Source organism: Momordica charantia (genome assembly GCF_013281855.1).
Source record: "Momordica charantia cultivar OHB3-1 chromosome 6 unlocalized genomic scaffold, Mcharantia_2.0 BLBB01000006.1, whole genome shotgun sequence".
NCBI lineage: Eukaryota > Viridiplantae > Streptophyta > Magnoliopsida > Cucurbitales > Cucurbitaceae > Momordica > Momordica charantia.
In genome coordinates, this window is record NW_028275164.1 from 10,303,883 (window position 1) to 10,326,552 (window position 22,670).

The 22,670-nt window shown below is 42.6% G+C and overlaps 2 protein-coding genes, 1 non-coding gene and 1 pseudogene across 4 annotated transcripts; 3 read left to right on the forward strand and 1 right to left on the reverse strand.

Moving 5' to 3' along the window:
- The first annotated feature begins 474 nt into the window (after positions 1 to 474).
- On the forward strand, positions 475 to 2,359 carry LOC111020784 (putative polyamine transporter At3g13620 pseudogene; annotated as a pseudogene).
- A 2,867-nt stretch (positions 2,360 to 5,226) lies between these two features.
- LOC148210670 (uncharacterized) lies at positions 5,227 to 6,822 on the forward strand. Its single transcript, XM_088124806.1, has 2 exons — positions 5,227 to 5,749; positions 5,852 to 6,822. Exons 1-2 carry the CDS (start codon positions 5,227 to 5,229, stop codon positions 6,820 to 6,822), a joined length of 1,494 nt encoding a protein of 497 aa, XP_087980932.1.
- A 9,343-nt stretch (positions 6,823 to 16,165) lies between these two features.
- Positions 16,166 to 18,574, forward strand: LOC111020800 (Lipase/lipooxygenase, PLAT/LH2 family protein). 2 transcript variants are annotated; one of them, XM_022297579.2, is made up of 4 exons: positions 16,166 to 16,285; positions 16,387 to 16,651; positions 16,995 to 17,384; positions 17,656 to 18,574. In XM_022297579.2, the coding sequence occupies exons 2-4, from the start codon at positions 16,450 to 16,452 to the stop codon at positions 18,351 to 18,353; spliced, it is 1,290 nt and encodes a 429-aa protein (XP_022153271.1). In that variant the 5' UTR covers positions 16,166 to 16,285; positions 16,387 to 16,449; the 3' UTR covers positions 18,354 to 18,574. The 2 variants fall into 2 exon arrangements, with proteins under 2 accessions (XP_022153271.1, XP_022153274.1); XM_022297582.2 differs by having other exon boundaries at positions 16,183 to 16,285; positions 16,439 to 16,651.
- A 561-nt stretch (positions 18,575 to 19,135) lies between these two features.
- On the reverse strand, positions 19,136 to 19,207 carry TRNAG-UCC (transfer RNA glycine (anticodon UCC)). Its single transcript has one exon. It is a non-coding gene; the product is annotated as a tRNA-Gly (tRNA).
- Between the last annotated feature and the right edge of the window lie 3,463 nt (positions 19,208 to 22,670).

Genomic DNA, 22,670 nt, shown 5'->3' on the forward strand with positions numbered 1-22,670 from the left:
CCTACGATCAAAGCTTTTCCACTAAGTGATGGCGGATGATATGTCTCAGCAATCTAGTTTCACCGGCAACCGGTTTCACTCCTCCATAAATCCCTTATTGAGCGGAGACGAGGAGAGCTGGGAGATAGCGTAATTTTGCAAGAATTGATTTGAGCGACAAGAGTATTGGGGGATTTTAAATATTAAATACTTTTATTTAGTTATTTGTTTTATCCAGAAATGATTTTTTTAAATAACAAAGAAAATGGCTAAAAGAGGAGAACCAAACTGCTCAACAACTATAATTATATATATAAATCTATGATATATAATTAAATTACAGAAACTAAATTAAAATTTAGCCTAAGATCATATTTTTGAAATTTTTAAAATCACGAGTCAAATAGAAAAGTAGCCAAAATGATAGAGATTAACGGGATAATTCAAAACAACATTGAATTTTAATATACTAAATCAAATAATTTTCATTAATTTTGATTATTTTATTACGATATTTTCATCCATGTTACAAATTTCTTTCCACTTTCGTGATTTTCTCCGAAAATATATTGTAAAATTGAAATCCGATATTTCTATCGAGATCAACCTTTTGAACGGAACCTGGGTTAAAAGAAGTAAAATACGTTTTAAAAACGATGTTACCAAAAACATTTGATTATATTTTTATTTCGATTCGTTCCTAGATAAACGGACTCCTAATCCTATTCCGATGAGGAAACAGATTCATAATCTTCTACTTAATTCCCCCACTGATTCCACTTTTTCAAAAGTAGTTCTCTCTCAGATTCAATCAATGGATAATCCTCCAACTTCCCCTCCCAAATCACAACCCACCGCCGATTCTTCTCCAACTCCCCCCGTCCTTCCGATCGCCGCCGCACCCGCCGCCGCCATCGCCACCCGAAACAAGCTCACTCTAATCCCCCTCATCTTCCTCATCTACTTCGAGGTCGCCGGCGGTCCATTCGGCGAAGAGCCCGTCGTTCAGGCCGCCGGGCCGCTCCTCGCCATCCTCGGCTTCCTTGTCTTCCCATTCATCTGGAGCGTCCCGGAGGCGCTGATCACGGCGGAGCTATCCACCGCCTTCCCCGGCAACGGCGGGTTCGTGGTATGGGCCGAGAGGGCGTTCGGCCCATTCTGGGGATCCCTCATGGGAACCTGGAAACTCCTCAGCGGTGTAATCAACATCGCCGCCTTCCCCGTCCTCTGCATCAATTACATCCAGAAAATATTCCCGGCATTGCAATCCGGCTGGCGCCGCCGCGTCGCCCTCCTCGCCTCCTCCGTAATCCTCGCCGTCCTCAACTACATCGGACTCACAATCGTCGGTTACTTCGCCGTCGTTCTAGCCTTTCTATCGCTCTTGCCCTTCGTCTTAACGACTCTAATCGCCATCCCCAAAATCCAGCCCCACCGGTGGCTCAGCTTGGGCGACAATGGCGTCCAAAAGGATTGGAATCTGTTCCTCAACACTCTGTTTTGGAACCTTAATTTCTGGGATAATGTCAGCACTCTCGCCGGCGAAGTGGAAAAGCCCACAAAGAATTACCCGATTGCTCTGTTTGTGTCGGTGATTTTCACTTGCCTGTCTTATTTAATCCCGCTTCTGGCGGTGACCGGCGCGGTTTCCGTAGAACAATCCGCTTGGGGATCGGGATTCCACGCGCAGGCGGCCGAGATAATCGCCGGGAAATGGCTGAAAATCCTCCTGGAAATCGGGGCCGTGCTGTCGGCGATTGGGCTTTTCGAGGCCCAGTTGAGCAGCAGCGCGTACCAGATTCTGGGAATGGCGGAGATTGGGATTTTGCCCAAATTCTTCGCGTCTAGGGCAAAGTGGTTCAACACTCCCTGGATCGGGATCGTGATCTGTACGGCGATCTCGGTTGCGATTTCGTACTTGGACTTCACGGACATCGTTGCGTCGGCGAATTTGGTGTATAGCATGGGGATGTTGCTGGAGTTTTCGGCGTTTATTTGGCTGAGATGGCGGTGGGCCGCCATGGAAAGGCCGTTCAAGGTTCCGATGAAGCTGCCGGGGCTGATTGTGATGTGTTTGGTTCCGTCGGCGTTTCTGGTGGCGCTGATGGTTTTTACTCACAGGACTGTGTTCTTGATAGGCGCCGGCATGACGGCGGCGGGGATTCTGTGGTTCGGTTTGATGAGTATTTGTAAGAAGAAGAAGATTTTGGAGTTCAATCCTCGCCCGGAAGCCATTGAAGGATCTTGAAATTTTGATTATCATGGAGTTATATGTATTGTTTAGTATTGCTGTGAGACAGAACTCAAAAACTGTAGATATTTTAGTTAGCCAACGACTCAATGGCTCAATGCAATTCAATTTATTAAAGGAATTATTTCAGATTGCTGAGTTTTTTTTTCTCCTTCGTTCCTTCCTCTTTTAATAATTGTTTAATAGAATTATTTGTTAGTAATATAAATTTTGAGCCTATGTTCAACGTTGGCTTATAATTATTCATATTTTGAGAATTTATTGAGGTAGTTACTACAAAACGTGTAAATATCGAGATCTCAATTTTACGATTTTACGGAGATAGATGTTAACACATATTTCAAAAAAATCATGAAAATTATAGAGATTGATCTAACTTTTTTGAATTAATAAACAAGTGAAAATGTTTTGAATTAATAAATTAAAATTTAGTTGCTTCATGATATAAATAATGAAATAATATTTCAAATTTTCTATTTAGTTTAAATTTTAAATGTTTAATAATATTCATTTGATTTTGTTTTAAGATTTTGTTAGTTAAATTTAATTTAAAGTTTTTTAATTTATTTTTTTTTATAATCAATTCATTCAAGATTTTGTTATATTTTTTATAGTTAAATTTAATTTAAATTTTGTTTTTTTAAATCAATTTTTTATAACCCCTTTCATTAAGAATTTGTTACATTTTTTATAGTTAAATTTAATTAAAGTTTTTTAATAATAGATTTCTTAATTTGTTTTAAGATTTTTTTAGTTAAATTAATTTGAAGTTTGTTTTTTAAAAAATAATAAGAAAATCTTGAGAGTTCCAAAAATGCCAATTCTTTTTCTTCGTTCCCTTCTCGAGCCTGCCATTGAGATGAACCTCACTCTGCCTCGAAGGTTTCTGTTGCAAAAATTGACATTGAAAATGTAGATGTCGGTGGACATAGTACAAATTTGATATGCTTTTTTGAAGTTAAAAATAAATAAGTGAAAATTAGTTAAAGTGTTTCATCTAAAACTATGATACCAATATAGTTAAAAACAAAATTACTTTTAATAATCTCCAAGTACGTTTTAAGAGGAGACTTTTTTATATTTTATTAAAAGAGACAAATTTAAGAGGTAATTCAAATACAAACTTAGTTTTTAGTGATCAATACAGTTAATAAGGAAAATGCAATTTATTGTGTATTTGGAATAATGACTAATAAAAAACACACTTTTTAAACAAAATTAATTTTTCTAAAGATACCTTTAAAATATTATTAATTTAGATTGTGCGTAACATAAATTTGTGAGTGATTTTAGACAATTATATAACCCATGTAGTAATAGAAAACAATTTAAAAGACCATATCATTAGAAATAATGAAAATTATAATATTATGAGTCATTTTAAACTATTAAATTTCACAATTGAAAGAAATATTTGTGGAACATCTGTATTTATTGAGACATTTATAGAGTTTGTTGGAGGCGAATCCTGGCCTGCCACGTGTCACGATCAGAAAAGTGAGTTGGGTGAACACGTGAACGAAATGTAGAAATTGACTTCTAGACACTCGGGTCGGCAGTAAGGGTAGGACCTACAGTGCCGAGCCGACCTGAGGCAAAGTCCGTAACAATGTCTCTTCCGAACCCGACAACACGCCGTGATTTTAGGGTGTGTCAGAATCCCTGTCGGGCCCAGTTTCTATAAATAAAAACTCTTGCCTTAAATGCAAGGTACGCAATCCTAAGTAGACTCGGCAAGTTAGCTCGGACTAAAACTAACTTGCTCGTCGGAGTGCTAATTTTGTTTTGCAGGTCTCAAGAGTGCTCAGGGAAGGTGTGGGACCGTTGGCGGTAGTTCGTTTTGAACGTACCGATCTAAATTATATTCGAGCTCATCGATTTCGGGCTCAAACATCTGGCGCCGTCTGTGGGGAAGACGACACATCTAGAAGTCAGCCTCACCTTTTGCAATCTTAGCCAATGGCTCAAACCCGCTCCCAGCAGTCACGATTTCAACTTTCGCCTATCCACTCTCCGATGAGGGATGCTGTCACTTCCCGAGCCCATCCTCGACTCACATACTCTCAGGTGGCCGGAACTGCCGTTGTCAAACAACGACCCCAGGCGGGGGTGGTCAAGGAGAATGAGGCCGGCCGACCACATCCGATCCAGTAGCAATCCGGGACTTCCACCTCGCCTCAGATCAGTTCCTGTCACTGCAACCTCAGAGAAATGGGTTGCCGCCCCGCGCACCTCGCCTCCGCGGTTGGGGAAGCACAGGGGCACGCTCCGGGGCAAGTGCCGATGCGGGCGTGGACCCCGTCATGGTAGCCGACGTGATCGCCGAGCTCAGGGAAGTCAAGGCAAGGCTCGAGGCGGTCGAAAGAGGCAGCGAGGTGTCTAGCCCTTCCGTCTCCAGGGATCCCATTCGAGGAAAGGGACCGATGCATCCTACCCAAAGAACGGAGTATCAGTTCCGACCTCGCAGGGAGGCTCGAGCTGGAGCACCCTCGCGAAAGCCACAACGGGCGAGGACAGACAGTGCCCTTGAAGCGCAGGTTCATAACCACCCTCAACAGGACCATCGGGTCGAAGGTCGGCGCCCGAGGATCCGACCAATTCGGACTCCCTTGGCATCTTTCGATAGCTCCAACGCCCATCAGGGCCGAGGTGCCGAGACGCCGAGGCGACGAGTAGTGGCACCCGGAGATCGGGAGTATCTGGTTGACGATGAGGAGGAAAGCCCATAGGTCGACGTTCAAGAGAGGTCCTCCCACGCTGACCATTCGTTCCGGTCTGAAGTGGACCTCCTCCGGGATCAGTTTCAGAGGGAGATAGAAGATCTCAAGCGACAGTGCAGGCCTGTAGATCCGCATCGCGTGACCGAACAAGAGGAGCCGCCTTTATCCCAAGCGATTGTGGACGCACCTATCCCACCGAGGTTTAAGGCTGCGGTCATGAGTTCTTACGACGGGTCTGGAGATCCGATCTCTTACGTATAGGTGTTCGAGGGGAAGATGGATTTCCTGGCCGCAAGCGACGCTATGAAGTGCCGAGCATTTCAAATAGCCTTGGAAGGCTCAGCGAGATTGTGGTACCGACAGTTGAAGCCCCGATCCATCGATAGTTATCAACAGTTGAGAAGGTTGTTCATCAACCAATTCTCAGCTCGGCAGTTGTTGAAGTTGTCGCCCTCTCACCTCGGAACAGTGAAGCAACGGGACAATGAGTCCCTGACGGAGTACATCGCTCGGTTCATGGACGAGCATGTCAAAGTGGTAAGTTATACCGACGACATCGCCATGATGTACTTCACCACGGGTTTGAACGACAGGAACTTGACGATAGAGTTCGGAAGCCGACCGCCGGCCTCCCTGAACGAGATGCTCGCTAGAGCTCGCCAGTACATCGACGACTTGGAGTTGTGGAAAGCCAATGGAGCTCGGCGAAGCAACCGTAGTAAAGATCGGGACCAAAAGTCCCCTCCTCCCAAGAAGCAGCGCAGCGATGGTTGGAGCTCGTCTTGGCGGGCCGACGACAGTAAGAGTAGAGGTCGTCGAGACGAGAAAGCCCCTTCAGACCGTCGAGGGCCGATGTTCGACAAGTTCACTCCGTTGAATGCCTCAATTGCGGAGATCTAAGCGTCGGCCGAAGACACCGACCTGGAGGCGCTTTTCGCAGCCCCGGAAAAGCTCCGCCGACCTCCAGGTAAACGAGACAAGCGGCTCTACTGCCGATTCCACAAGGACCATGGCCACGACACTTCACGCTGTTTCCAGTTGAACGAGCAGGTCGAGGATCTGATCCGGAGGGGTTATCTGAAAAAATACGTCGGCAGGCGTGAAAGGGCGGAGCCAGAGGGGTCGGCTCAGGAGGACAAGCGAGAGAAATCGCCCTCACCGAGACGGAAGGAAGATCGTCTCGCCGTCATAAATACCATCCATGGGGGCCCAAGTGGGGGACAGTCGGGGCAGAAGAGAAAAGCTCTGGCTCGGGAAGCAGCACACGAGGTCTGTACCTCGTACCCCAAGGAGTCTGTGATGCCGATCTTATTCGACGACCAAGACGGCGAAGGAGTGCACATGCCCCATAATGACGCCTTAGTAATCGCCCCACTCATAGATCACGTGAAGGTGAGAAGAGTTCTTATCGACGGTGGAGCGTCGGCCAACATCCTATCGTTCTCGACCTACACGGCCCTAGGGTGGGAGAAGAAGCACTTGAAGCTCAGCCCGACGCCTTTGGTCGGTTTTGCAGGGGAGTCAGTTAGCGCGGAAGGATGTGTCTCGCTCCGTGTTACCATTGGCGAGGGGGATCAACAAGTAACTAAAGTTGCAGAATTTGTCGTGATAGATCGGAGCTCAGCGTACAACGCCATAATTGGTCGGCCCTTGATTCATGATCTCAGGGCAGTTCCATCTACTTACCACCAAGTCTTGAAGTATCCCACCTCGGCCGGAATTGCGACAGTCCGGGGTGAGCATAAAATGTCCAGAGAATGCTACGCGGCCGCGATGAAGGGAACAATCACTTGTGCAGCGATCACGGGCGCGGCACGGCCGTGTGCCGACGAACCAGAGCCGAGCCATGGTACCCCAGCTGAAGAACTATGACTTGTCCCCCTGCTGGGGCCAGAAAAGCAGGTCAGCATCGGCAGCAGACTGGGGGTCGAGGTGAAAGAGGAGCTCGTCGGTTTTCTTAAAGCAAATGCTAATGTATTCGCATGGTCCCATGATGACATGCCGGGCATAGACCCAAGTATAATGGTGCATAGGCTTAATGTAGATCCTAGTTATAGGCCTGTGAGGCAAAAACGTCGGCCTGTCGACGCCGAGCGAAGTAATGTAATTTGTAGAGAAGTCGAGCAGTTGCTACGAGCTGAATTCATAAGAGAAGTTCATTACCCCGCGTGGTTGTCTAATGTAGTTTTAGTTAAAAAGTCCAACGGCAAGTGGCGCGTCTGTATTGACTTCACGAGCCTCAATAAGGCGTGTCCGAAAGACAGTTTTCCCCTACCTCGGATAGACCAGCTCGTCGACGCAACGGCAGGGTACGAGCTACTCTCATTCATGGATGCGTACTCTGGGTACAATCAGATTCGGATGCATGTGCCCGATCAAGAGCATACCGCATTTGTTACCGACCAAGGGCTGTATTGCTACAATGTCATGCCTTTCGGTCTGAAGAATGCCGGGACGACCTACCAGCGGATGGTCAACATGATGTTCGCCAAGCAGATCGGACGCAACATGGAGGTGTATGTAGACGACATGTTGGTAAAAAGTAAGCAGACGAGCTCCCATTTAGTCGACTTAGCAGAGGCCTTCAGCGTGCTTCGAAAGTTTTAGATGAAGCTCAACTCGAGCAAGTGCGCCTTTGGGGTCTCGTCAGGAAAGTTCCTCGGGTTCATGGTTCACGAACGCGGAATTGAGGCAAATCCAGACAAGATAAAAGCAATCCTCGAGAGGGAGGCACCGAGGAATATTAAGTAACTACAGAGGTTAAACGGTCGATTGGCAGTCTTGAATCGCTTCGTATCTCGCTCCACTGACAAGTGCCACCCTTTCTTCCAAACACTAAGGAAAAAGGGTCGGTTCGAATGGACCGACGATTGTGAAGCCGCACTTCTGCAGTTGAAGCAGTACCTCAGCTCGGCTCTCTTATTGTCAAAGCCGCTGCCTGATGATGTGCTCTACCTGTACTTAGTGGTGTCAGAAAATGCAGTGAGCTCAGTACTTATTAGGGAGGCAGAAGGACGGCAGAGCCCTGTTTACTACACAAGCAAATCGTTGACCGAGGCCGAGGCTCGTTACCCCTGTGTTGAGAAACTGGCCCTAGCCTTGATAACCTCAGTGCGACGCTTACGACCATACTTCCAGGCGCACAAAATAATCGTTCCGACAAACTTCCCCTTGAGGCAGATTTTCTACAAGCCCGAAACGTCAGGTCGCTTGATGAAATGGGCACTAGAGCTCAGTGAGCACGACATCGCCTTCGAGCCGAGAACAGCGTTGAAAGGTCAGGCAGCCGCAGACTTTGTTGCCGAGCTGACCCCACCCAGGCCAGGGGGCGATGTCCGTGACCAGTGGACAACCTATGTGGATGGTTCGTCCAATGAGAAAGGTTGTGGGGCGGGCATGCTGCTCCTCGGCCCCGGCAGTCTTCAGTTTGAGTACGCACTCCGGTTTAGTTTCCGAGCTTCCAACAACGAAGCCGAGTACGAGGCATTGATAAATGGACTGAAGGTCGCCAAAGGGATGGGCGTTAAGCGACTTCTGATTCTCAGCGACTCCCAGCTGATTGTCAATCAGGTTACCGAGGAGTACCAAGTAAAGGAAGCTCGTATGGAGAGGTATCTGGCCAAAGCCCGAGGGCTCCTCGCCCAGTTTGAGGACTATGTGATTCGACAGGTGCCGAGGTCCGAAAACTCCAACGCCGACGCACTGGCTCGCCTGGCCTCGACATACAAGACCGATCTACCAAGAACGGTTCCAGTTGAAATACTTGTTGAGTCATCCATGGACCAGCCTGAGATAATGGAGATCACGCCAGCTCGGCTGCCATGGATGGACCCAATTAAGGACTTCCTGGTCAATAGCTCAGTCCCTGCCGATCCGGGCCAGGCCAGAAAGCTCCGACGCCAAGCTGCTCACTACTTGATGCAAGAAGGCAAACTCTTCAAAAGGGGATATTCCCTACCATTACTGAGGTGCCTCGACCCAGAAGAGGCGAGATATGTCATGCGCGAGATTCATGAAAGGGTTTGCGGAAACCATGGAAGAGCTCGGTCCATGGCCGCGAAGGTCGTCCGCCAGGGCTACTACTGGCCGACGATTGAGCGCGACACCAAGGAGTTCGCCAAGACATGCGACAAATGTCAACGCTTCGCGAGCATTTTGAGGCAACCCCCGGAGATGTTGAAGCCGATCTCAAGCCCTTGGCCTTTCGCTCCGTGGGGGATAGATCTGATCGGCCCACTACCGATGGGGAAGGGACAGTTGAAGTTCGTCATAGTAACTGTAGATTACTTCACCAAATGGGTGGAAGCGGAACCTCTGACGTCTATTACCAAGGCGAAAGTCGTCAGCTTTGTATGGAAGAGCATAATATGTCGGTTTGGTATACCGAACGCGATCATTACCGACAATGGAAGGCAGTTTGACGGTGTCCGGTTTAATCAATTCTGCCAACAGCTCGGCGTACGACACCTCAGCTCGTCGCCTGTCCATCCGCAGTCTAACGGGCAAGTTGAAGCCATCAACAAGATCATGAAGTGTGGTCTGAAGACGAGGCTGGAATCTCTGAAAGGTCGGTGGGCAGAAGAGCTACCAGAGGTATTGTGGTCTTACCGAACTACACCCCGCCAATCTACTAGTGAGACGCCATACGGCCTAGCCTTCGGGTCGGAGGATGTTATCCCTGCGAAAGTTGGCATACCAACGCCCCGAGTTGAGAACTTCGACGAGCAGACCAACAGCGAAGCTCTACTCGTGAACTTTGACCTCCTCGAGGAGAAAAGATCTCACTCCCAGCTTCGACTAGCAGAATATCAGAACCGTATGGCTCGGTACTACAACGCCAGGGTAAAGGTCAGAACGTTCAAGCTATGGGGATAAGTTGTATTATTCGTTAGAATTGTTACTACTATCGAGCTACGTCCAATGGGGGTCGAGGAAGACTACGTGGTATGACCTATGCTAAACGACCTACGATAAGTTGTATTCGTCAGCCCGTAGGAACCTGGTTATCCCAAATACACACCGCCGAGCTGAATTGTTCGGCTCGTAAGCCGTTGTGTCGGTCAGAAATTATGAAGGCTTGAGAAACTCAAACAACGAGACCAAAACTAAAACTGAAGTTTAATTAAATTTCTCTAAGTATGGGGACCTCGGAGAGAACAGCTCAACTTTGGACGAAGTTGATGAAGAGCCGAGGTATAATTAAAGTTTAATTGAATTTCTCTAAGTATGGGGACCTCGGAGAGAATTACTTGAATCTAAACCAAACAACGTCACTTCATTAGAATAAGGTTTAATGAAGAGCCGAGGTATGTATGCCTCGGCTCAGTACAAATTTCGTTAAAAAAAAGGAAGAAGAGAGAAAGCAAGAAGCAACGGAAGGCCTAGTCGCTCTACTCCTGAGGAGGGTCGGCAGGCTTGCTGGACCCCGCCTCGGCACCAGTAGCCTCAGCCTCTTTACCGGCCTCGGCAGGCTGCTCCACCAAAATGGCCTCGTATTCTTGCTCGACAACGGCGATGGCGTCCTCCGAGCAAGCGGTGTCGAGCCTGTTGACAGTATAGTAGAAGCTTTTGTCCGCCATGTCTCGAGCTAGGCCGTCAAACTCAGGGAATTCTTTGATTTTCTTCTCCAAGTAGGCCCAGCTCGCCAAATTCTGCCGAGCCTCGTTCCAACCCTTCTCCGTAGTCTAAGCTCGACCTCGGGCGTTCTTCAGATCGGTGCGAGCATGGGCGATTAGGGCTTGAGACCTGTCGGCCTCCGCTTCCTTCTCAGCTCGGGCCCGGACAACCTCGGCCTCGAGCTCGGCGATCCGTCGCTCGTAGGAGGCATTCGTCTCCTCCTCCTTCAAGTCTCGCCCTCCGAGCTCCAGGCTCATCATCGACGCCGAGAGGCAGGCATGGTAGTGTAGCTGCAAAGGTCGGGGGTTAGATCAAAAGAGGTAAATAAAAAGAAGAAAGGAAGAATGGGCACGAGCTTACCTCTGCAGCCAAAGCTATGGTCTTTCTCACCGCCTCCGCAGGGTCCTCAGGCGCCTGAACAGCTCGCTCCACACGGCGAGAGCTGGAGAACCTCACCTTCGTTGCCGCCTCATGGATACTGAGGCGAGAGAAGGCGAGCTTGAATGGCAGAGGAAGCTCGTCGCACTGCCGCCGACCCAGCTGAGACCCATCCTCCGAGTCGACCATGATGGGGGGAGGTGGGGATTTGGAGTTGACCTCCTCGGAGGGGAGTGTCTCCCTCACCCTTTTCCTTCGCTGCAGTGGAGTAGTCGACTCCTCACCACCAACGATGGTCTGCAGAGGCTGAGCCTGAAGGGCCTGAAGTTTGGCCAAGTTCGCCATCCCGGGGGCCGGGACGTCGGCACTGCTCGTGCGATGACGAGCTTGAGGAGGCGCTGGCGGAGCAGACGGGACCGAGGCCTGCTGCCGCTTCGTGCTACTAAGCGTGAGGAACTTGGAGGCCATTTCTGCAAAAGGGACGAGGTTAAACAAGAGGTTGCAACCAATCGAGCTAAGGAGTCAAGGAGTAGTTACCTTCAGGAGCTTTACGTTTCTGCGAGCTGCGTTGCCGAGGTTTGGGGAGCTTCTTGAGCTCGTTTGGTTGATCGTGAGGACTGAGGCCGCTGGAGAAGAGGTGGGAGTTTGAGACAAGTGCTTCACCCCACAGCGCGTACTTTAGTCTCCGACCTTGGGCTCGTTTGATGATCTCCCAAGACTTGTTGTTGATCCTTGGAACGGGGGATGGAAGAGCTGCAAAACAAGCCGACGTCAGCAACGAGGTTGCTCAAATTAAGAAGACAAAAAAACACCCTCTAGCTCGCGCCTAAGACACTCACCTACGTCTCCGAACTCTACTGGGACTTGGCAGGTCGGCTCACCCTCTCTGTCCCTCAGAAGCCACTCGCCAGAAATGAGGAACCAACACTCCTTCCAGTTCTTGTTGGAGGAGGGGTTCCTAATCAACTGACCTACGTTTCGCCGAGCTGAGAGGTAGTACCGACCCTCTCCCTCGTTGGAGGCTTTGACGGTGTGGGTCGCGAGGTTGACTGCGCTAAGAAACCTTTGTATAAAAGGATGGAGTGGAAGTCTGACCCCCCTATGGAACATCTGGGGGTAGAAACTGACGAAGCCCGGAGGAGGGTCGTCGAGGTGTTCCCCGATGTTAGGCACCCTAAGCTCTATGGAGTTAGGGATCGAGTATGTTTTGCGGAGCTCGGCCAACCTACCTACCGAGCAAGATGAAGGAGGAAGTTCAACTACAGGACCGAGGTCAGAGTTTCCCGAGGTTGAGGCTATATTAGGGTTTGCCGAGCTATCCTCGACGTAAGGGTTCCTTGAGGTAGAAGCTAAGGTCGGATCTCCTAAAGCGTCGTCTGATTTAGAGGAACTATACGACCCAGACGACGAATCCCTAGACGAGCTTCTCATCGTCAGACCTGACTGGAAAGACTTAAAAGAACTATCTAAAGAAAGAGGGAGAGAATACCTGACTTGGGAACGACCGAGGTACACGAAAACTCAAAAGTGAAAAGTGAAAGACTTTCGCCTTTTATAGGACAGCCCGGAGGCACGAGGGCCGTTCGATCAAGGAGGAATCAACGGACAAGATCCGCCCACGCCAGGCTGTCCCCATGACGACGTTTGGGTTCCCGAAGCAGAAGCTAGGGCTGACGACATCCATGACGTCACACATGCATGCGTGGATTCGACCCGACTCCAGTTAGTTCGGAGGACTTCGCCGAGCCGACCTCCGCGCCGCCGAAGTGGGGGCCAATGTTGGAGGCAAATCCTGGCCTGCCACGTGTCACTATCAGAAAAGTGAGTTGGGTGAACACGTGAACGAAATGTAGAAATTGACTTCTAGACACTCGGGTCGGCAGTAAGGGTAGGACCTACAGTGTCGAGCCGACCTGAGGCAAAGTCCGTAACAATGTCTCTTCCGAACCCGATAACACGCCGTGATTTTACGGTGTGTCAGAATCCCTGTCGGGCCCAGTTTCTATAAATAGAAACCCTTACCTTAAATGCAAGGTACGTAATCCTAAGTAGACTCGGCAAGTTAGCTCGGACTAAAACTAACTTGCTCGTCGGAGTGCTAACTTTGTTTTGCAGGTCTCAAGAGTGCTCAGGGAAGGTGTGGGACCGTTGGCGGTAGTTCGTCATGAACGTACCGATCTAAATTATATCTGAGCTCATCGATTTCGGGCTCAAACAGAGTTGAAGCCTCCTCTCAATTCTAAACGAAAAGCATTGCCTCTATTTAGATAGGAAGAAATTATTTGAGAGGCTACAATGTGGCTCACAACTTTATATTAATTTGAGAGAAAAATTAAAAGCTCTAAAGTCTAAGAGGTAGTTTTCATATATTTTTTATTTTGGTTCATTTTAATTGTTCTACTTTTGATGTTTGTTTTGATAACTATACTTTATAAGGGACCAATTTAGTCCGTAACTTACAAAGTTTTAATGTATAAATTTTATATAGTGGAAACCATTTAATTCAAATATATGGTTATATTTTAAGAAATTTAGTAAGTGAATTGTAATGCTAAAATTATGATTAAAAAATGAGATAAAAATGAAAATGAAGTGACCAAAGCGATGACTTTCATTCTTTTTAGTCCATTTACCTTCCACATTCGTTTATTTTAATTTATGTACTTTCATAAAACGTTTATTTTTCCTTATTTACAATATTTGAAGACAAAATTTATATAAAATGAAAACCATTTAATACGTATTTATGGTTACATTTCAATGTTTTAAATGTGAACGTCCAAATCAATGATCCAGATTCAGCCTCGTCCTCCGATGTTGATTCTTGTAGCGGTTGGTGGAAGAGGTTTTGGAAAGTTGAGCTTCCTCCCAAGGTCAAGCTCTGTTACTTGAAGATTATTCCAGATATCATACCAAAGGCAGATTTGGTATTAAAGGAATCCTAACCAAAAAATGGTGCCCTATTTTTCGAGAGAAAAAGAGATAGCTTCCCATCTCTTGTGGAAATATGCAGATTTGTTCGCGACCTGGGCAATCTATCTAGATTATATTTTAATACTCGTTCTTTTCATTCTGACATGGAAGAGCGAAGGGAAATGGACTTTTTCGATTGGACATGGAGAGGCTTGGACGAATTCAAAAGATAGAAAGGACTCATTCTTCTTTGGAGTATTTGGATGTACATAAATAAGATTTTTCACAGTGCAAAAAATGAGCAGCCTAGCTTGCTCCAAGAAGCTGATGAATCTCATTGATTGCAAAATAAATGAGCTAGAGAAGAGTCACGAGAGCAACCTGGTCATCGAGGAAGGGGGAATTCCAGTGAACATCGGCTGGACCACCCCGACGCAACACCGGTGGAAGATTAACTACGATGCTACTTGGGTGGATTCATTGCATGCAGGTGGAATCGATTGGGTGGTTCGAGAATGGAATGAAATATTTTGACTCGACTGGTTGTTAGTACCTACAGAGGAAATGAACAATTAAAGACCTAGAAGCTCTAGCAATCTTAGAAGGTCTCAAAGCTCTTAAACGAACCTTTATCGAGGATACAGGAGTTCAAATTGTAGTGGAATCGGATTGTCTTGAAGTTATTAATATCATCAACAAAGATGGTGTAGATCTCACCGAAAGAAACGTGATCATTGAAGACATTTGGAGGGAGGTAGATTCGTTGTCAATTGAAAGGCTTCAGTCATATCCCGAGGAGAGCAAACGAAGTGGCGCATGGCATAGCAAAGAAAGCGTGAGGAGGGGTTTTCTTCTATTTGGATTCGGTCTTGCCCTACGTGGCTTTCTGAGTTGTTACTTCCTCATTCTTCTTAATTTTTCTTTTCGTTATGTTTAAAAAAAAATGTCAATGTCGAGATCTCAATTTCATAGAAACATAAATGGAAATATGGGTTAAATGTTGATAGTATGGATATTTCTATTTTTTAGTACAACATAAGAGAGTAGGAGTTCGAACTCACAACCTCTTAATTAAAAATATACGTCAATTACCACTAAATTATGTTCACTTTAAGACTAAATATCACTTTTAAACGTGCAAGAATCAAAATAAACATCTTCGAAAATATATAGAGATAATGTCTTGGATGAGTTATTTTGGAGATTTTCACAAAGGTACAATGTTTACAAATTTTACGGTTTTAGATTTCTAGATTTAAAACTTTTTCCAAATACCAAATTTGCCCTTATTTATGAAAGTTATATTTATTATAATTAATATTTTATTTAAATGCAAAACATTAATATTTCAAATTTGATTTTGTAAACATTAAATTATTGCGAGGTCTAAATCAATCATTCTCATAATTCCCCAATTTACTCTTTAATATATTCTACTAAATAATGAAATTTATTACAAAATATTTTTTCATTTCATTACAATTTTTGGCCAAATTTCAATAATATAGCCATTATAACATAGACTATATATATATGTGGAGATATAAACTATATCCGGCTACCTTTTTATTTGTATGAAAATATAAACTATATCCGGCTACAAACTCAAGCAACATACACTTGGTGATATAAACTATAGCCATTATAACATACACTTATATGGAGATATAACCTATATCTGGCTATAAAGTATATACGACTATATCCCTATACAATTAACAAACAAAGCAAATAAGTTACAAACCTTCCAGTCGACGACTAGACAATGGTCGGGATAAACGAAAGGCTCGAATGGCCGACGGGCGGCCGACGACAAAAAAGAAATATCGGGATAAACGGACGGAAACAATGGACAGGCGACCGAAGATGAAAGAGAAGTTAGACGAACTATTCCGGCAATGAAGAAGAACGGAGGCGACGACCGAAAATGAAGGAACAGCAACCGGAGACGAAAGAATAGACGGAAACAGAACAACAGAGGTTACTTTTGGAAGGTCTAATTAAGCAAAATTTAAGGGATTTAAAATGTAACATCCAAGTAATCAATTTTGGATTTTAAAAATTAATGGGATTTAAAATGTAACATACAAGTAATCAATTTTGGATTTTAAAAATTAATTAATATTGGAATGAGATACAAAAGATATATTAGTAAATAATTGAGTGATGAATACCATCTTAAATAGAATTGTTTCACAACAAAGGGTAAATTTTATATCATTCAATTGTCTAATAGCTAATGTAAGCTAAAATGAAAAAAGAAAAAAATTAAATCAACATTTTGAAAATAGAAAGATAAAGAGAGAACGTTTTGTAAATACGAAACTAAAAAATTTCGAAATAGTATTTATACGTGATAACTCTCTCTCTCTCTCTCTCCCCGTTTTCTCGCCGTCGATGGCGGTTTATCTATTGTAATTTCATCGAGGTGAGTTCTGTATCTTTTTCCGTTTCCCCTCAGGATTTTCCGATTAATTGTCATATCATGGTGTTGTTGGAATTGTAAAGTTTGACAGAAATGATTTTCAGTTCAAGCCCTAAGACTGCTGATGGTGGACGCCACTTGTTTTTCGATCTTTAGGGTTTCTTAAGATGGATTGTGTCGCTCCTATGATTATTTCGTGTGCCGGTGTAGTGGATATGGATTCGATTTCTCCGAGGCATCTAATTTTTGCTACTCACAAAAACTTCCCTTCTGGAAGAAAACCTCTGAACTCTGTTCATTCAACCTCGATTTTTTCTCGCTACCCGGTTTCTCGATTTCGAGTTCGGGCTAAGCGCTCTAGTTTCCAAGGTATTTTTCACCCTTCAAAGAATTTGATAATTTATTTGATCGTTTTCGTGGTTTCTGTGGGAGCAAACAATGGAAATGACACAAGAATTCCAAAGAAACAGGATCCTCTTTGAAATGAATGATCATCTGATGACGTGTTTTAGTGCTAGTTTAGCTTGATCATATGTGAACATGGATGAACTGTATTTTGGATGTATATTGGTTTGGAATGTTGACCGACCCATCAACTACTTTTCTGTTCGAATAATTCATTTCTGTGTGTTTACTATTGGAGTTTGTTAAGTCACTTTTTTCTTTTTCTTTTCTATAATAATTCTTGCAAGTTCATGTAACCTGGTTGCAGATTTTCAGGATTATGCAAAACCTTCACATCTTATACAAGCCTCGGACGCGGAGGTCTGCACGAAAACTTCAATATTGAAAATCCTATCATCTTTGAAGGGAGATGAATCTCAGTCCCTGTTCAAGGTTGATATAAGTACTAGCAAGGTCTATGGATCAAATCTAAGTGACATGAATGCTGGAATTCTCCTGTGCTTGATAGATGAAAGGGGAAATTCTGTATTACAGAGAGTACCTGCAAGTATGATGACAGATTCTGATCATTCTAAAGAAAAGGATACTTTGGATGGTCCTGAAATTCTCAGGTTCCAGAGGGGTTCTTTTGATGAATTTGTCTTCAAGGGACCTAAATTGGGTAGATTAGAAGCGGTCTGGCTCAGCGTTGAATCGGGTTAGTTTCTGCCATTTGATATGATATCTGAAAAGGTTGAACTTTCTTCACTTCCATGTGCCTACTGCCAGGAAACGGTTAAATAATATAAGTAAATGAGATATCTTTGAAATAGTGCTTGGTAGTTCAGTTTTTAGATATGCATTTGATTTTCAAGAAGCTTGTGGTCTCTTTTAGAGGTAAAAATGATTGTTGACTTTTATGTTGCTTTTATACAATCAATTCTGGCAAGCAGTTTAACAAAACTTTTTTTTCCCCTCATCTTAGCCAGGCCAGTGGAGAGTAGGAAGCCTAAGCTTGTACATTATATCTCGGTTTCAACCTTTGATTGAAAAAGCAGATGATGAAGGATTCCCGTACGCGGGTCTCAAGTTCGAATTTCCAGCAGCGGATATATTGCTCGGGGAGGGCAGTGACAAATCAATGGTGGAACTTAGGCCTTGTCTCGTATCCAAACTATCTGGAGTTGAGCCCTTATCGTTCTTGAACGAAAGCTCCAGCCTTCAAAATTTAGCTACAATTGACAGTATATCCAATGAGGAAAGCATGAAAGAGTATGCAGATCTGAAGTTCTCTTTGCTTACTTATGATGCCTTGTTGATTCTTGCTGGCACATCTGTTGCATCCTTCTCAGCTGGTGAAAATGCGGGTTTTGCATTCTTAGCCGGTGGAATTCTCGGCTTCTTATATCTGTTGCTTTTGCAAAGATCTGTGGACGAGTTACCCGCTCCGATGCCAAGTTCCAAAACAACCGGGAGTGAAGATCGACGATATAGAGGCCCTCTATCAGCCTTGGCAGTGGCAGTTGGATTGGCTATTCTTACAGCTAAGTTCAACTTGGGAGATTCAACTGTGATGTTGGCACCAAAAGAAGTTGTTATAGGAATGCTGGGATTTCTTGCGTGTAAAGTCTCCGTCGTGTTGGCTGCAGTAAAGCCTATGGTGCTCGGTCGAAAGGTAAATGAATGAACTGATTGGAACGTTGAGGTTCATTGTCTATATTTTTTGGAATTTGAAGAGAGAATTTGAAACATTCAAATTGGGGAGAAGAGAACGTAGGAAAAGAAAAAAATGGAAGTCACCAACATACTGTGGGGAAAGAAGTTTATATTTGTACAAATACTTGTAAATAATGAAGTTTATGTATACATCATACTTTTTGTGTAATTTCAAAGTTGTTTAGAACATTATTTCAGTTTCTCCGGTTGAATGTCGAGAGTAGGAGCAAGCGAAAGACGAGTTGAATGGACTAACCGAGTGGAAGTAGAATCATTTCCAATTGACAGTACTAACTTAGTACTTAGATATCAATACCTATATTTATGCTGAGGTAATAAAAATTTGAGAATTTTTTAGTTTTTTGGAAAATAGAAAAAAATCTTTTTTCTACGTTTCTCCCTTTTTTTTTAATGTCAAAATTTTAATGGTGGTTAACAAAAGACAAGTGTGAATTGGTAAGCATTTAGAATTTATCGTCCAAATTGAGTAGTTTGGTTTTGTTATATTCCTAATTGACTCGATTTAAATTCAATTTTTCTTATATTTGGGCATTGGTTTGGTTTCATGTAATCTCGTCTCAAAACCAAACTCAAAATTAAATTGACTCAAACTTTAAACTGACCAATCTAGATTGATTGATCCAATAAGCATGCATCTTCGCTATCAATTCATATAAAATAAGGTCGAGGATTTTGTTTACATGTGTATATATAAATAAATTTTTAAAAAAAAAAGGAAGAGGAACAAAATTTTGCGTTTGCCGGGAGTCGAACCCGGGTCTATTGCTTGGAAGGCAATTATCCTAACCGTTGGACTACAAACGCATTGTTGTTAAAGTTGCTATAATTTAACAAAAACACGTTGTGATAATTGTTAACGGATTGTTGATGATTTTTTAAAAAAGTAAATTAATGTAACAAAAATGAGAATATACACTGAGAGGAAAAGTACAATTACATGGACGAGGAGAAAAAACTGGTGAAATTGGAACCTCCAAACTCTAATCCATACAAATTAAACACTAATGCAACTTGGAGTAACCAGGCATGGGATGACTCGGTTGGACCGTTAGAATGAGAATGGCGAGCTAATCATAGCGGCCAGACTGCAAATCTATAAGAGAGAAAATAGATATCATTTATCTGGAAATGATGATCGTCTGCAAGAGATTGAATGCGATTTGTGGAGGAAATCATCACCCTGTTCATTTGGAATTAGACTCTCATTCAGACCCTATATGGTTTTGAAATTGCATGGCTCGTGGAAGAAGTAAGGTGGTGTTGCATCGATGGTGCATATCTTGCACCAACAAAGAGGCAAATAAAGTGGTGTATGGTATAGTTAATGATCTAATTAGCTTACTAAAATATTATTCTATTTGTAAAGTTTCAATTTGTTGGGTTTTAGAAATTAAAACTATTAAGCCATGCAATTGTTAAAAGACAATATAGTTAAGAGAGACGATCCAAAAACGTTTTAAACGTGGTTCGATTTTCCAACCTACTCCACGAGGCCACATCCAGAGCATAAGATTAACAATCAAAAGTTGTAAGGTAATTATATATCCTAATCGTTGGACTACAAATGCACGGATCACATAACTGTCTAAACTTAATTTGATGTTTTAGTGAACTAATTAATTCAAGTGTCCTCCAAAGTTCTCAAAGACATGGATGAGAAATGTTAGTATATTAAAGTGAGGAATTTTGGACAATTGTTTTGTTTTTTCTCCTCTCTTTTATGCCTTCACATTTCCAAGCTTACCCTACAATACATTAATTTCATTAGTTTTAATATTAAGCGTGAATAAAACAAAGGGGTATGAGTGAGATCATTACCATTACAAATATGTCAAAGCAGGTTAACCTTATTGAACGTTGATCTTTTTGCCATTTTTGGGTATTTTAATTGTAGAGAGATTACCGATCAAAAACGTACTCGATGAAGCACACACTCTCTCCAAGCTGTCCATCTAGTTGAAACGATGTGCTTGATTATGAACATTTTCGATGATTTTACGGTATTGTTTTTGTAACAGACGTAAATGAAGTATCCAAATAGTTGAGAGAGATTTCCATTATAATATTTTGGGCGTGTTTACCTCAAAATATTTTTGTCATTGTCAAAATCATATATATAAATAGTGATGCATGACGACAATGATACATAAATGATTTAGGAAAATCTTAAAATCACTTTCATACATCATTTTCAGTGAAGTAAAAAAAAAGGAAAGGTGATTTTCAAGTCAAGGTCAAATTATGAGATAATTCCTTTTTAAAATGAATATCATTTTAAAATTTTTAAAAAATGTCCCTTTATTTCATTCAAATTTCCCTAAAATTGAGAGGAACGTTCTTTTTCCTTTCTAAAATTTTAGTTATTCTATTATGGTTGATGGTTTCTCTTGGCTTTGCACTTCATCTAGGAGAGAAATCGAGCGTTCTAATTCTACATATCGATCATTTTGAACTAAAAGCATTGATATAGACGTTCGTAGTGATTGAAGAGTCAACGACTAAGCAGTGAGTTACCAAACATTCTTCTTTCTAATAATGAGTCATTATGATAACACCAAATAGTTCTTAACTAAGAGAGTGGTATATCCAACAACACGATCACTAGACTCTCGTCATCTAGGGTTTAGCATTCCACCACTTTACCTAGCAACATGACAACCTTCTTTTGTAGATAGAATCTTCAATGAGTAAAAGGACGCAACTGCGGTTGTCTAATTGAAGAAGTTGAACTGGTGTCCAAGCCCACATTTTTCCAAAATATCAATGTCGTCTTGAGGGGGTCGCTTTATCACTAAAGGATTTCTTTGTTGTCTGATCAGACTCAAAATTATGTAACAACAAATCATCATTTTTTACTCGCTCTCACTTTTTTTCCTCTCATTTAACCTTTTTCATCTCTCCAAAATATTTGTCCACTCCTCTTTTTATAACCATTTCATTTTTTTTATTTGTTGGTTTTTGATTTTTGAAATGGCAAGCTTGTTTGAAAAAAATTCAATTTTATGTTTTCTATTTTTTAAAAAGTTTTCTCATTTTTTTACACTAATGTCCTGCTCTTTGACATATTTCTCCCTAAGAAATTTCTTTTTCACTCTAAAATTTCTTTCTTCACCTAAATTTCTCTCTCTAAAAAACTTATATCTCTCTAACATTTCTATCTTTTGAATATTTATTAATATTTCTAGTCTCTATATATTTTTATTTCTTTCTTTTGGTTATAACATATCACTCTCATTTTTTCTCTCTCTGAAAATTTAATATTTTTCCAAACTTTTTTCTCTCTCAAATTTCACCTTTTATAACTTTTCTTTCTTTTTCTAATATTTTTTCCTCTAATAAATAATCTCCAAATTTTTTACTTTCTAATTATTTTCACATTCAGTTTTCTTTCTGTTTTTATTTATCTATTTTCTCTAGCAAATATATTTCAAAAAATTTTTCACGGTATAATTTTCTCTCTTTCTAATTTTTCTTTCCGTCTTTAACACGTTTTTGCTATCAACTTTACTCTCTATAACATTTTTCTATTTTTGTTTTCAATTTTTCTCTCACTAATTTTTTTTTCCTGAATTTTCTTTCTCTGGATTTTCTTTGTTGCATCTCTCCAAATATACTCTCTCTAAAATTTATCTTTAAAAAGTGTTTGATTAAGAACTTGACGAAGTCTGCGAAGCTAGGCTCGAATTTGATTGACACTTCAGGCAAGCTAACGTACTAGCAAGTAGAGGACCTGCAAAAGAGAATAAACACTCTAACAATCAAGTTAGTATCTGGTCGATCTATACTCGAGAGAGAATATAGTTTCATGTATCTGAAAATGAGGTGAGAGGTCTCTATTTATAGGCAGAGCTTTTGAAAAGTCTCCAACTGCTCTCTGATAGCCTGAGAATTACGACATGTTATCGTTGAAGATGTTGGAATTACATTCTTGCAAAAGTAGAGGTTTAAGCTCGGCTCGGCTGATAACTCAGGCGACCTAGGTTTGAAACTTAGGTCAACTCGCATGGAACATGAGTCACAACTGTCTTTGATAGTTTGGCTTGGCCTCTCATGGAAGTTCGAGGTGTAGCTAAATCCTAATGCTGATTCATCACTGTTCGTCGTATCATATGTCGACACGTGGCTGGTATTTTAATGTTTCTATATTAGAGACGATGACAAAAATTCGTGCAAGATCGGATCCCCGCTTCACGAACAAGGAATGAATTTCCCAACATGTAACGATCTCATCCTAAATTCCATCTTTAAAATAATTATTATATATTTT

Excerpts from the sequence above, each read along its gene's own strand:
- LOC148210670 (XM_088124806.1), top strand. The coding sequence starts at position 5,227 with ATGGATTTCCTGGCCGCAAGCGACGCTATGAAGTGCCGAGCATTTCAA. Across the intron at positions 5,750-5,851 it reads GTCTTGGCGGGCCGACGACA|CGTCGGCCGAAGACACCGAC; the intron begins GTAAGAGTAGAG and ends CGGAGATCTAAG.
- LOC111020800 (XM_022297579.2), top strand. The coding sequence starts at position 16,450 with ATGGATTGTGTCGCTCCTATGATTATTTCGTGTGCCGGTGTAGTGGAT. Across the intron at positions 16,652-16,994 it reads TAAGCGCTCTAGTTTCCAAG|ATTTTCAGGATTATGCAAAA; the intron begins GTATTTTTCACC and ends ACCTGGTTGCAG. Across the intron at positions 17,385-17,655 it reads CTGGCTCAGCGTTGAATCGG|GCCAGTGGAGAGTAGGAAGC; the intron begins GTTAGTTTCTGC and ends CATCTTAGCCAG.